Source organism: Poecilia reticulata, linkage group LG15, assembly GCF_000633615.1.
Source record: "Poecilia reticulata strain Guanapo linkage group LG15, Guppy_female_1.0+MT, whole genome shotgun sequence".
NCBI lineage: Eukaryota > Metazoa > Chordata > Actinopteri > Cyprinodontiformes > Poeciliidae > Poecilia > Poecilia reticulata.
In genome coordinates, this window is record NC_024345.1 from 26,528,902 (window position 1) to 26,543,189 (window position 14,288).

At 40.3% G+C, this 14,288-nt stretch overlaps 1 protein-coding gene across 3 annotated transcripts in view; it reads left to right on the forward strand.

Annotated features, from left to right (window-relative positions):
* The first annotated feature begins 615 nt into the window (after positions 1 to 615).
* The window catches only part of srfb (serum response factor b), a 31,344-nt gene continuing 17,671 nt past the window's right edge, over positions 616 to 14,288 (forward strand). The window contains exons 1-2 of one of the 3 annotated variants that reach the window (XM_008430297.2): positions 616 to 1,649; positions 8,652 to 8,918. In XM_008430297.2, coding sequence (XP_008428519.1) covers positions 933 to 1,649; positions 8,652 to 8,918 — 984 coding nt within the window. In that variant the 5' untranslated portion in view covers positions 616 to 932. The remainder of the gene's footprint in view (positions 1,650 to 8,651; positions 8,919 to 14,288) is intronic. The other 2 variants (XM_008430296.2, XM_008430298.2) reach the window with 2 other exon arrangements.

Genomic DNA, 14,288 nt, shown 5'->3' on the forward strand with positions numbered 1-14,288 from the left:
GTGGTGGTTGTAGAAGCACTAACTACCCTTTGTTTATGTCATCTGAATTATTTGCTTTCTAATCCTATCAAGGCTGTAGTTATCACTACACTTTAATGAAAAAATTAATCCTTCCACTAAACTTCCTATTTAAAATAACTCGCAACAGCTCTGCTTTAAGAGCCATCTTCTTTGAGAACTTTTTAGTAGCAGTGCTGTGGTCTCAGTAGGCCAAGCTAAAGCCAAGTTTTTGCATGAAAACATTTCCAGTTAAGATGTTTTCTAGGTCGGAGTTTACTTTGTAACACTCACTCGAAATATAAAGTTGTTTTTTTATTATTTACTCTATTATTCGCATTATTTTAGTGTCCCTGCTTGTCCACGGTGACGTTGACATTAGCTCAACCATGTTGGTATTTATTCTAATGAGTGTACCTCATCGACCAATCACAGCGCTATTCAGATAATCCTCAGCCAATCGATGGGGGACGCTGTGACTCACCAAATAAGGAGAGACAGCACCAAATAAGGAAACGTATCTCTTTATAAGGAGGGAAGTAGTCCCCGGTTCTGGTATCACTCCGCTCTTAAATGCGGTATTTTGAAGCTAGGTGGTTGTTTTCGCTTCTGGATCAGGGATACGTGGAGATTTTAATCAAGTACAAGTGAATGACGATATATGTGCACGAATAGATAGGTTTGAATCGTTTATTTTTTTAAACGTAGAGCGGACTATCTGACTTGGCGGAATCTTTTGTGAGGCGTTCTTCGCGCTTTCCTTTTTGAGAAAGTGCTCGGAGTTTTGGAAATAGAGGAGGAGGGTGAGCCTAACTGAGCCGGGGTTTACGGGTCTTGGGGGCAGCATCAGTTTGTAAGGTTTGTATCGGTTATTTCCTGGACTCCGCAATCTGTCATTTGGCCCGGTTTGTTTACATTTACTGGCCCGGACGTGTATGCGCTTTAACAGCCCCTCCACGGTTCGACACGCTCCAGCTTCTCTGGCTGGCGTTCAGAGACTCGCTTCTGTGAATATAATGTTACCCAGCCAGGTCGGATCGGCACCATCTGGAAACGGGTCGGCATCGGGCAGGACTGCTACGGGACACGGGCCGGGGATTCGTCCCGTTTTGGTCCGAACGGGTCAAGCTTTACCGGGGGTCGGTGAGAGCGGCGGAGCTGCGGGGCGACAGGGGGAGAGAGAGGCTGCCGGGATGCTGGGGGCAAACGGGCCAGGGGGTTCTAGAGGGGCGAGACCGGGGAACGGGGCCGGGTTGAACCCCCTGCAGACTGCCGTCCAAGGAGGCATTGTGGGGTTAAACCCCGGGGTGGTGATGCCCCATGGAGCCCGCTTCGACCCGGACCGGGATAATGCTCCTCTATGCAGCGGCTCGGATAATGATTCGGACTCTGGAGACGAGGATGACCCGGTGGGTTCACTCGGGGACAGCAGGAGAGGGGTGAAGCGGGAGAGGGGGGAGATGGAAGGGGCGGCGGCGGGACAGGAGCTGGGAGTACCCCCCGGAGGGTACGGCATGGTGCCTGGAGGAGTTGCCGGAGCAAAGCCGGGGAAGAAGACACGTGGGCGGGTAAAAATAAAGATGGAATTTATCGATAACAAGTTGAGACGCTACACCACGTTCAGCAAGAGGAAGACGGGCATTATGAAAAAGGTGAGGTGTTAAAAGTGTTTTATGTTTATTGTCCCAGCCTACCTCTGCAGTGCCTTGCCAATTTTTCAGGTTTTGCACATTTACGTCACAAACCCGCATGCAGTTTATTGTGGTTAACGTTATTGAGTGTAGAAGTGTAAAGCTGGGGAAAAGTGGAGTGTGTCCCCACCAACTTTTGCATATCTTTGCAAACCAACTTAAGTTTTAAATTGAATCTATGTCTGCACTTTGAGTAGGCCATTTTTGGGTCAATTTCAATTAAGACTAGAGTTAGACATGCATGATGCTTTTCCACCATGTGTTCAAGGTGATGTGCAGTGTCGTTTTTCTGCATGTAGGCCAGAAAGTTCAACTTGGGTCACGTTTCCTGTGTGCCCTACACATCTTTCATTTACAACTTCTGCACTGATAAATCCCCACACCTGAACTGTGGAACTTTGCAACTCCCCCAAAGTTACTGCTGGCCTTTTGGCTGCTACTCTGAAGATTGGTTCATTTAGGTGGACGGCCATATCTGTGAGGGTTTGCGGTTTTGCCACACTCGTCCCCATTTCTGACGATGGATTGAACAGTGTTTGTGATTTGTCCAACATTTTGAGTATAGTTATGTAACTCAAACCTGTTTGAAATGTCTCAACATCATTTCTGTCTTTATTTTAGGGGTATCAGAGTAAATGAAATATAAATGAAGGCCTGATCTCATAGGATTTTAACGGTAAAACATTTGGAAAAGCATGTTTCTTCCACCTCACATTTATTCATAACTTTGTGTTGGGTTGTCACAGGAAATCCAAATAAAACACAATGAGGTTTGTAGTTGTAATTTGACAAAATGAAAAATCTGACACAGAAGGAATGGTTAAACTTATAATAGAGAGTAAATTCAAGTGTTTATTCAGAGCAGCAGATTAGTCCATTTCTTGTGACGAAACAGTTGTACCACAATGTGACTCAGTGGGTGCAAGGAAGTCAGAGCAAAGGGCTGTAAATAGATTTGAGCCAATGACAGTTCTATTTGTGACCATTCCTCACCCCACTAACCCACACACAGACTCTCAGATTTCCAAATATCCTGATGCACTCATTCATACACAGGTTCCCGGACAGCACACCTTTGCAGGCTCATTAAGAAGGCCTGCGTCTTCTGCAAAGAAGCCCCTTTCAGCTGCATCCGTGCACAGACTGTTGCCTCCGCCACCGCAAAGCAGGGCCATGTGGCAGCGAGCAGCAGTAGTTTTCATGTGCCAACAGCTGAATAAACCCGAGGGGAAACGGATCAGAGGATGGTCAGAGAGTGCTCACAGTGGAGTCTGTGCATGCGGCATGACTCCACATCCTCCTGCAGGCTTCTAGTCTGTCTTTTTTTTGCTTTCGGTTTTGTGAGCTCAGAGTGACAGGTGACACTGAAGATCTGAGGATGACAATTTCCTCTTCATCCTAATCTTCAAAGCCTGTGTTGATGCCTATCAAGCAGTAGTGTTTGGAGAGCTTTGCAAAGCAGTCACCTATTTGCTAGAGATTCACCAGTCTGGTTTTTCTGGCCAATACCGATATTTGTGGATTTAGTTTTAGTTTTGTTTTGATTTTTTTTTTTTTTTGGACGCAAAACAGAAAACATGTGTTCCTCTGTTAAAGAACAGACTTAGTAGTTCTGAACTCTGCCAAAAATGAAGGCAGTAAAAGAAATTAAAAATATTTATTGCATTAAAACACATATTCCTGACCCATTTATCAGATTTAAAAAAATAAGCTCAACAAAAAAACTTAAAAGTACTTAAAGTGGTTGCTTTTTTTATGAACCAAAATCTATGGGAGTCCTTTGGTTAAAATGCAGCTCATGACTGAGAGGGGAAATTCAGATTTTTCAGTATTTGACCCACCGATCTAAGCAGATTGAGGGAAAATGGTCAGATTTTGATCTGGAGATGTTCCTTTGGCATGTCTCTAAAGAAACCCACAAAATTTGCAGATTTAAAAATAAAATTATCTAAGATATTCAAAAGAGAGTGCAGCTTGGACAGCTGAAATACCTGGGTGCAATTGGGTGGCGTTTGTAAAGCAGCCAATCCAAGAACATCATTTATTTTCCTTGGCGCTGATTGGCTGTGTCAGAGGAGTGTGGATCTTGCATTTGAAGGTGTATTTTGTATTTGAATGATTTAAATATGCAGTTCTAAGCGTTTTTCTTGAAGGGAGACTTGAGTATTCCTGAAATTCAGCTAATCTGGGGGTCCACTGTATTTTATTTGGTTACGACTCAGATTTGGCCCAAGTTATAAGCAATCTAAGCAGCTGCTTAGTGCTTCATATCCAGCAGGAGGCACTCGGGAGCATTAGAAATGTCACACGAGTTGGATTTACTGTAGTAAATTTCCTTTATTTAAAGTTCAAATTAGTTGTAGTCATTCATAATAAAACTTTTTAAAATAACCTTTAAAAAAATCAGTTTTCTACTCTGTAGATATTTAATTTCTTGTGTTAAAATATTTAGATGTTGAAGAGATTTATGTTTTGCATGTGGTATTTCCACATTGTACTTTTCTCTATTCTACAGAAGTGAGAATAAACTGTTGTAAAGATGTCTGTGTTAGTAATGTATTTATTGAATATGGATGATAAAAAGGGGGTAAAAGTTGGTTTGAGGGGACTGAAAGCAGCATGTCAAGTTTTTATTAGGGCCCCATAACTCCATTTAAAGTTAATTATTGTGTAACTATGTCTGTAGTTATTTCACTATAGAAGGAGTGATGAACACCTTTATTAAAGACTAAAATAAACACTTAGTTAAATGTTTTGAGGCACGTGCATGGTTCACTCTCTTCTGAATTTCTTTTGGTTTTTAATGTTTGTTTGTTTCTTTTTTTTTTCCCAGACTGTTGTCGTGGAAACTGAAGTGTCTTTATGTAGGCTCTTGGCAACATGAACACTATTTGACACAACGTGGGGAGGGATGTTTTTATTTTTTTAAGCGGTTGCCCACACTAATGCCAGCCATGACAGAAATTGACAGGTGGGTGGAGTGGGTAGATTTATAGTAGTTTGGTCTCTAACAAGGAGGAGCTCTGTTTTCGCTTTTGAAGGATGCAGAGAGCACAGATCGACCCACATCTTCACTTCCCTTTACTTTACGTGCTTTAGCTTTTATACATGGATATACTCCGCTTGGTAACTTTACTCAAGGTTCTGTTTTACGCTGTTGCATTATTAGAGAATCGTTGCTGGCAGGGATTCAGCCGGTTTTACTTTGATACTTCTCAGTGAAATTAAGTATAACACACTTTCTCCACATGTGCTGTCCTTGATTACATAAATTTGAAATATTATAAATATAATGGTCTCAGTACAAATCTTTCTGCTCTATGAAGGCCTAGGAGGTTTGTCAGAGGACCTAAAGTGCATCATAAAAACCAAGCATGACAGTGGAAGGTATAGAGAAAGTTGTCAAAGTTTCTAGAAGTTATTTAGTGAACACGAGTCATGACTTGTGGAAAGAAGGCACTCTGTTCATCGGAGGCAAAAATGAAACGCGCTCCTCCTCATGGTGCAACATGGTGGTGGCAGTTTCATGCTGTGGGGATTTTCCTCCTCTTCAGAAGGATCAGGAATGTTGCCCAGAGCTGATGAGAGTGGTATATTGAGCTAAATCAAGAGCAATTCTTAACAAAAGCCAATAAGAGGCTTAAAAATGAAGTGACAGAACAACTCAAAGCACACAGCCAGAGCTGCAAAGGAATGGTTTTCTAGAGTTGGGCCGCTCATGGTGGCAGGATGTTGGAGTAGATCTGTTACTTTAGTTCTTATGTGTTGACTTTTGTTCATGTTTTTTTTTTTTTTTTGGTTGAGGCATGTTTGGACAATTATTCTCCCTGGTTTTGGATGGTGTGCAGCTGGAAGGATTTTTGCTCTTTTTCACTTTTGAAAAGTTGTTATGATAAGTTACCGTGGGAGCAGCATCAAAATCAAATTGGGTGGATTACTAGAGTTTGCCAACTGATGGCGTCATCCAGGACTTGTTATATCGACTCTGCTGCCTGGAAATTGAGCTGTTGGCATTCCATGAAAGTCACAAGGCTGTATGCAACACGCTTCAGTCAGAGGCTACTTAAGATTTGTTGCAAGACTGACTGCTACTGGACATCCTTCCTGCCAGTTGCATCAATTTGAAGATACTTGGATCTTTAAATTATAAGTTCTCTTTAGGGTAAATAAAGTATCTTTGAATTCAATTCAATTTAGATCAAAGCATATTTGTTTGCTCAAATGGCCCTGTCAAAGTCTAGACATGCAGTTGAGAAACTGTGACAAAACCTTATAAGTTGATGTTGAAAGGTGCTTCAATCCAATCGAAGCTAATTTGCAGCAAAGAGTGGAGTGGATCCCAGCTGCTCTGAATGAATGTTGCTTTGTCTGTAGGTTTAAAAAAAAAAAGACAAGTGATGCAGGAACGTTTTAGGAACTGATCTGCAGGCACAATTCATTCACTTTTCTGAAGATTTCAACCAGCAGGATGAGTAATTTTCTCCGTCTCATTTTGTTGAGTTGGAGAACGTGCATCGTCCTTAGCGTTCCTTAGTTTGTTTTAAGAAGCTATGAAGACAAATTACCGGCACTAATGGATGTTTTCATTACTTGATTACCTTGCTGTTCCTGGAAGCATAGCTGTACAAAACTGTGTAATAAGCAAATAATGACCAAATCCTGTCAGCTCAGTGAGAGAAGCCAAAACGGTAATTGTTTTCATTAAATTAGGGGTTTATTATAAAAAGATTTGTTAATGGGTTTTATTAAAACTTTGTCCATAAGCCCTGTTTTGTACTGTGGTGATCCTGGTAGATTTAAAGGAAACCTTTCTCGTTGTCTGTTTAGGATTTAGTCATAATACTTTTAGTTCTTGGTTTTGACTGTGATCTGTTTTTCATCATATTTCCTGATAAGTCAGGAACCTATGTGATCCAAATTGCCTGTTTATTATAAATGTCTGGTGTTGCTGCCAGAATAAATTAACATTTTCTGTTCTGCTTTTCCTGAAGGTGTGAATAGCTGCTGTTAACTTCTGAGAGGCTTCATTTTAATGTTTGTTACTTTTACAGAAGCAAGTTATTCAACCTGGACCTGGTCTGGTCTAATCGGTCAGCTAAGCTGTCAAATGGTTTAAGGCGGACTAGAAGAGGTCTACTAAACTAGAATCTGAGAAATATTTCAGTGAGGACCTGAAATTGGACGAGAGTCAGGAACAGGTTTCTGAAAGTTTAGTCCTGTTCCGGTATGAGTGTAAGATGAGGATGTAGGATGCCCCGAAGTTTAACATTGAAGTAAAGCAAACTGAAATGACCTCTATCAGTTTATCCAGCTTTCTGTCCGTTGATCAACCCACCACTTTGTCCAACCCTCTGTCCCTCTATCCACCCATTGGTTTATTTCTGTTCTTGTGTCTACCCATCGAATTATCCATTTGTCCTTTCGTGTACTTGTCCAGCCATTCTTTCGTCTCGTCATCAAATGTCAGTCAGTCCTTTTGTGCACCGTCTGGTTTGTCCATCTGTCCTTCCGTCCATCCACTGAATTGTCCAACTACCCATCCATCTGTCTGTCCATCCATTCATCGGCTTGTCTCATCTGTTCATACATCTATCAATCAGTCTGTCCAACTTTCCTACAATCTACCTATTGGTTTGTCCTACTGTCTTTCAGCTCTTTTGTCCATCCACTGGTTTGTCTGCTTGTCCATTATCTAGTTTGTCCATTCTTGCATTTATCCATCAGTTCGCCCGTCCATTTATCTTAACTATGTGTCTGTCCAGCCAACAATTCAACTATTTTACCAACTTCCTGTCAGGTTTTTTTTATTTGTCCATCAAACAGTTTGTGTAACCATGTATTCATCAGTTTGTCTGAACAAACTGTTGGATCAACATGAATTAACTTGCTCAACTAGCACCTGACTGCTCATCAGTTTTTGTTCAACTGCCTGTGAATCTGTTTGTCCATCTGTCCAGTTTGTCTGTCCATCCATGTGTTTGTCTGACCACACACCTTTTGAGTTTGTCCAACTTCCCGCCAAGGTTTCTAACGAACAGCAAGTTCTTTTCTTCAACCACAGTGATGGTCAGTGATAGTCTACATTCACTTTAACAGTTTGTTAAAAGGGACTGAGCTGCTCTTGCTCTGGAAATATCATGCTTTTTGAAATCTTTATGAACTCTGATACTCAGTCTGTCATTTTTGGTTTCGGATGTTGGTTCAACTCACAGCTTCTAAAGGCAGACGGTAGAGAACAGTAAGAGGAGCTGTGCGGTTTTGTTTGAGTAACCTCTGATAGACACGATGTATAAGGAGGCCGAGCGTGAAAGAGATGAGATGTGGTTTATTACAGCTCAATAAAACCCTTTCATTTGAATGCGATTTATCTCTTCGTTCTGTCCGACAGCGGACTGCACTCCAGCGTACAATGGCTCGTCTGTCGTCTTGTTCTGACTGTGGTTTGCGTGCCACGGTGGTGGTAATGACATCGTTCCTTGACAGCCCCAGTAGCATCCTCCACATACCTGATGAGTCTTTTAGATTAAAAGACGTTCTCACTCTGAGTCCAGCTTTAGGAGGCCGGAGTAACATTTTGATGCTCCCCGTCCGTAGAGCCAGAGTGTGAACATGATGCAGATAAGGCAGCAGAATCTACCTCTGTTTAAAGAATGGTTCCTCAGTCATCTGGAGTGCTAATATCCCCCCGTGCTTTTGCAAACATGCCGTTTGCTGTCTCACATCTATATCACACCCTCTATTCTGGGAGTCTTATCTTCAGCTTCGCGGAATACGTCACAGTTCACTACAGAGGTATTTATAAATTGCACTGGGCTTTTTATTTCTGTTTTTCCACTAGTTTATATTGGGAATTTTTTTCTATTCCCTTCACTGCTGAGAATAATTCATCAAAAGGAAGTCCAAATTTGGTGAGCTATATATATATATTTTATGTCTTACTGTTCCTGATTTATCTCTCCCCAGGCCTATGAACTCTCAACCCTGACGGGAACCCAGGTTCTGCTGCTGGTGGCCAGTGAAACGGGTCATGTCTATACTTTCGCCACCCGGAAACTCCAGCCTATGATCACAAGCGAAACGGGCAAAGCCCTGATCCAGACATGCCTTAACTCGCCGGACTCTCCGCCGCGCTCCGACCCCTCCATGGACCAGCGCATGAGCGCCACGGGCTTCGAGGAGACAGACCTCACCTACCAGGTGTCGGAGTCGGAGAGCATGGGCGACACGAAGGTAAAAACTCATAACTCGAGTGCTTCTGATTCAGTGCACGTCTCTCTGTCTGCTCTCTCTTTGAGAGATGAATTAAACAGTTAAAGCATTGTAGAGAGTGACTGATGAATATTGTAAGAAACGTCTCTAAGACAAGCAGGCATGCAAGAGGACATAAATCAAGCTGACTACCAGCTGTGGAGGATAGAAGTTAAAATGTAAACAGTTTTAAGCTTTCTCCTGCTTCATGAAAGGTTTTCGCTTCGGCCTTGTTGTTATCGTGCCTTCCATAAGAATTAATCTTTTCCTTCATTTTGTCCCAATAAATGATGCATAAAAGTAAAAAACATAATTGGTTATTTTACAAATAAAAACACTGCAGTAGCTTCTCTTTACAGGTATATCTCTGCAAGCTGTAGCTCAAAAGTAGGCTTGTCATAATAAAAAAATTGCTGGAAGGTAAATTGTCGCTGAAATTATTGCAATGATAATATTGTTGTTTGAGATCATTTTCAAGTAATATATTGATAATGGCATAATAATGCAAGCTCACGCTTTCAATGACTAATAAACTTTTATTTTGTAAAGAACTCTTTAAACCTGGAAGATATTTTAAATGGCCAAAATAAAACACAACAACCAGAAATGACAAATACATTTTAAATTAAGAACAACACAACTTTTTTTCCACTTCTGATACCGATACAGCTATATGAGGTTTGGTATCGACCGATAATGATCTGATAAAGAAAAACAGTGCAAACATGTAAAAAAACCACAACTTTAATTTATTCAGTCGGTTCAATGAGTGGTATAACATCCAATGTAAAATAAATAACAAAGAAACTGACAAAAACAAAAGGTTGGCTACGTTGGTCAAGCATGCAAAAAATAAACTGCAGCAAACATTCTTTCACATGGTTCGTTATATTTAGTAATTCTAAATATAATTTAAAATAAATGATAAAGTATGACATCACTCAGAGCACAAAGAACAGCATTAGACTAAATATATCTGCCCTTATGCATTGCACATTGTTACCGCCACCCGATCTAGAATTTTTTTTTACAGGTATTAATTGGTGTATCTCTAACTTTAACTCTTCCCTTGCTCCATTTCTGCAGTTTTGTCATATTCTTCCCATTCTCAGATGCTATATTTATGCTTCATGAGATGTTTAAAGCTTAGAATATCGATTTGTAATCTAACCTTGCTTTGACCTTCTCTCTGACCTGTCTGTTGTGTTTCTTGATCTTCATAATTCTGTTTGCTCACTAATGTTCACTAACCAACCTCAGAGGCTTTGGCAGAACAGCTGCATTTACATTACACAAACAAAAGCCTTCAACCATCCTCTTCACTGTAACTCACTGCATCTCATATAACCCTAATGAATAAAATTTGTTGTTGTGAGATGTTCAAAATCTCCACTTTCACCTCCGAACCATTTTTATGAAGCCGAGAAAAAAAAGTATCTGTAGTTCCTTATAGGGTTGCAGACTGAAGATGAAGTCAGACGTGGAGATTTAAAGAATTAACCACCGTATGTGAAGGGGATAGGCTTTAACTCATTGCCTCTGTGACCTCTCCTCACCCAGAAAAAACACTCCTCCTAAAGATAAATCCCAGCAGGTCTGGGCTGTGTTAGGATAAGAAACAATTACCCAGCTCTACAGTCTGTGGAAAGATCTGCGTTTCTTCTTTTTATAACATGTTAAGCCTTTAAACTCAATCTGAGCATATCAACATATTATAACTTCACCCTGTCTTGCAATATTTTTATTTATTTATTTTTTACATTTTAGTCAAGTCAAAACAGAAAATTCAACATATTTTATTTGGATTTGAGAATGGTTGGATTTTATTTGGTGAGTGAAAACACACTTTCACATTTTCAATTTGATGCTATTTTCTGTTGCAACAAATCCCATTAACTTTAATACCTTTAGATGATAAATATGAACAAGTTTACCATTTGAATGCACATAAAGTTAAAAATGAATCTTCAAAAGTTTTGATCAGCAGTAATAAATTTATACACAACTTCCTTTTTTTTTTTTCTTTCTTTCTTTCCTGATTGCACCTTTTGTGCAATCGCACACTGGAAGTCTATATTCCCTTCACTGTTTGCGCAGCTTAAGTGTGCACCTTTTTGAAGACAGACGCTTGCAGGCCGCCTTTGCCCACTCGCTGTTTTCGAAGGGCGCCAGCTAATGCGTACCAGACTCCCGTCAGGGATGGGAGCTCAACCTTTGCATGTTAATCCACTCTCATGCCCGCTCCGCTCATTGATAAAAATTAGATTCTGCCTCTGTTGCCATATATGGTATGGTTTCCCTGCCTGCACTCTTGGCTGAGGCCCCTCGCATTCCTTATAAGCTGCAGCTGTCTTTGGAGTCCTGTGATTTCGACCCTCCGCTGCACTCCACCCTCTCCACCCCCACCTCTAAGCCCCCCTCACGTTTGGCAATACGGCAGGGAGCTTCGGATGCAGAAAGGAGCGAGTGGGCTAAAGACGCCTCACCAGTGTCGGCCGTCCATTTAGGCGGCTGGCAGGGGATGCTGCCGCCGGTGGCCCATCTCGCCTCTGCAGCCATGCCTGCGGGAGAGCATTACGACTCCTGTGAGCCGTCACACAGGAGATTTATGTGTGGTTCGGGGCGGTTATGGCTGAGACCGGGCAGGTGGACACCATTTTTTGAGGAATGGTTTCAGTGCAGTGGGTCCGCCGTATGGTTGCTGCCGTGTGAGCGTCTGGACTCTGTCCATCATGAGTGGCGTGTCATGCATACAGACCAAGCTAGTCTAAACAGTTCAGTTTGCAGAGGCTGGTGGGGGAAGTGGAGAACCTTTGGAAGGGGGAGAAGAAAAAAAGCAGGTTTATGAGTTAAGTGGACATGATTTAGTGTTGGGATGACGAAAACGATGTTGCTTGTAGTGTTTCTTGTTAGAAGTTTAGGAAGATTTTTAAGAAGGAAACCAGCTGTAAGGCAGCAGACATCCATCCCCCAACTGCCAGTCAGCTGGCTGAAAAAAGCGGCTATCAGTTTTCTTTGCATAGAACAAAGTAGGGCTGCAAGTAAAGATTATTTATGGATTAATGTATTGATTATACTGAAACTGGCACATACTCAGGAAACTGGCACATTTTTATAGATTTTTCATTTCTCCCTTTTTTGTACAATATTAGAAATACATTATGTTGCAAATAAATGTACTTTTTTATATATATATAAGAGAATAAGCATTTGCAAAAATGCATTTCTTTAGTTGATGCTTGTTCGTTTAGAGCAAAGAATATTTCTAACAGTATGTCTAAGCGCAACTCTTTCTGCTTGACTTAACAATAATGCAATGCAGAGCTGATCTCTCAATGATTATTTTAAATGACTAATTAATCATTGGATAGCAAAAGGTCGCTGTAGCATTTGGACCAGCTGAAGCTGAAACCATGCCACTTGATGAGTTTTGGGTAGAACATATTAGCTAAAAAAAAAAATCAATATATATAAATCTTTGCTTAATTACTGCTCTGAATATGTTGTTCTGTCTATTAAATTATTGTTTCAATGATTGATTCATCATAATTAATCTAATTAATTGTTTCTGTCCTATAACAAATAAAAATGAGGATTATTGGAAGGTTAATATCAGAATGAGATGTACGTCTGTTATACACTGCAGAGATCTATGTTTTTAAAACTGACATAACTGTAATGCTACTTGATAGGCAATGGCCTGGCATTTGGAAATCAGCCAATCCAGGAACTGCTTGGCTACTATATCATTTAGTCTTATACCAGCCCAATTCTAGTGTAGAAAACCAATAGAGCACCATCTATCACTTCTCATCTTGCCATGTCTTAAAGTTTTACTTGGAAAACTGCTCGTAGTGACTGACTCCTAGAGCAGATAGCTTGACTAATAAACTAGTTTACACCAACTTCTTATATTTGTTACTCCATAAAAAGCAGAATTTCAAGAATGGCAAATATTCTGTACATTAAGTACTTAAACTATTGCTTGTGTATAAAACTAACTTTTTGTTTTAAACAATAAAACAAACAAATTGGGTCATGGTATACTTTTTTTTCATCTTTTGCCTAATCTGAGCCTAAGCATAGACTTGGACCAAGACTTCCCTCTTCCCAGCCACTTGGGCCAGCATCTCAGGGGGATTCCTAAGGCGTTCCCAGGAACATAGTTTCATTTTTATTTTTACATATTTGTGCAAATGCTATTTCTACAGTGAAGTCCTCATTCTGGCCCATGGTTACAGGAAAATATGTTAACGCATCTTTATCTGTTCAGTGTCTGGTTCTGCAGCACTTTGTATTTCAGACTGGAAGCAAAGTAAAACAGCTCTTCCAACAAGATGCTTATTACATCTTGTACCGATGATTCTAGTAGGTGATTTTTATCTTTATAGAAAACACAATTGGACATTTTCCTCTTGTTTTCCTGAACAATAAAAAACAAAAAGGTACATTTCCCAGATGTTCCCTTTTAATACTGACTGGTAGGGCAGTGTTGTTGGTTATTAGTTTTCAGCTTCTATTAGTTTTCAGAAGTATGATGTTTGTAGTCGTAGAAAATCATGGTGGAAGTTGCTCTGGGAGAAAAATGACAAGTTTCAAGTTGATCTTCTGGTCAACTGGTCAAAAATCAGTAAAATCAGCTTTTTAGCTCTACGTATCAAAAATATCCATAAATTCTCCATTTAACTGGCATTTAACTGGTTCCATTTAATTAATTTCTTAATTCTACAAGTGTTGTAGTAATTTGGCTAGGCTTTTATTATGTGAAGCTATTTTTATCTGATACTAAAGTTTGTATATTTGATCACAGTCCTCACTGATTCCCTGGATGTTACTGTTGCCATTTTTTTATGTGCTGATGTATATCTTGTCGGGTTGATGAATGTTCGCCACCCCAGAGGTTCACACCTGTTGTGAATTTGTAATGGCCAAGAAGCTCACAAGTAATTGAAAATAAACAATAGAGATTAGTTACAATATCTGTAATATCACACATGCATATTTTCTTAATATTGTAAATATTGTTTGGTCATCATGTCCTGCCCCCTAAAAATCCAGTATGTTAAAGACAACACTGTTGACGCCTCCCTGCGTTCCTCCAGATTTTTTCTGTTTTGTTTATGTCAGATCTATAATTTAGGATATGGCTTGAATGGTGAATCTTTAAAACCTTTTTTGCTCTTTAGGTTAGTCATGAACATAAATAACATGTCTCATAACTCAGACATGCTGGAAAGCAGTGGATTCTCAGTATGCTCTGGTTTTTCCCTCTTTCTCCTCTCCTCCCATGCTTCCCTACTTCTCGCTCTGTCAGTGTCATTGCTGTTAAAATCCTCCCTGAGTTTGGTTGTA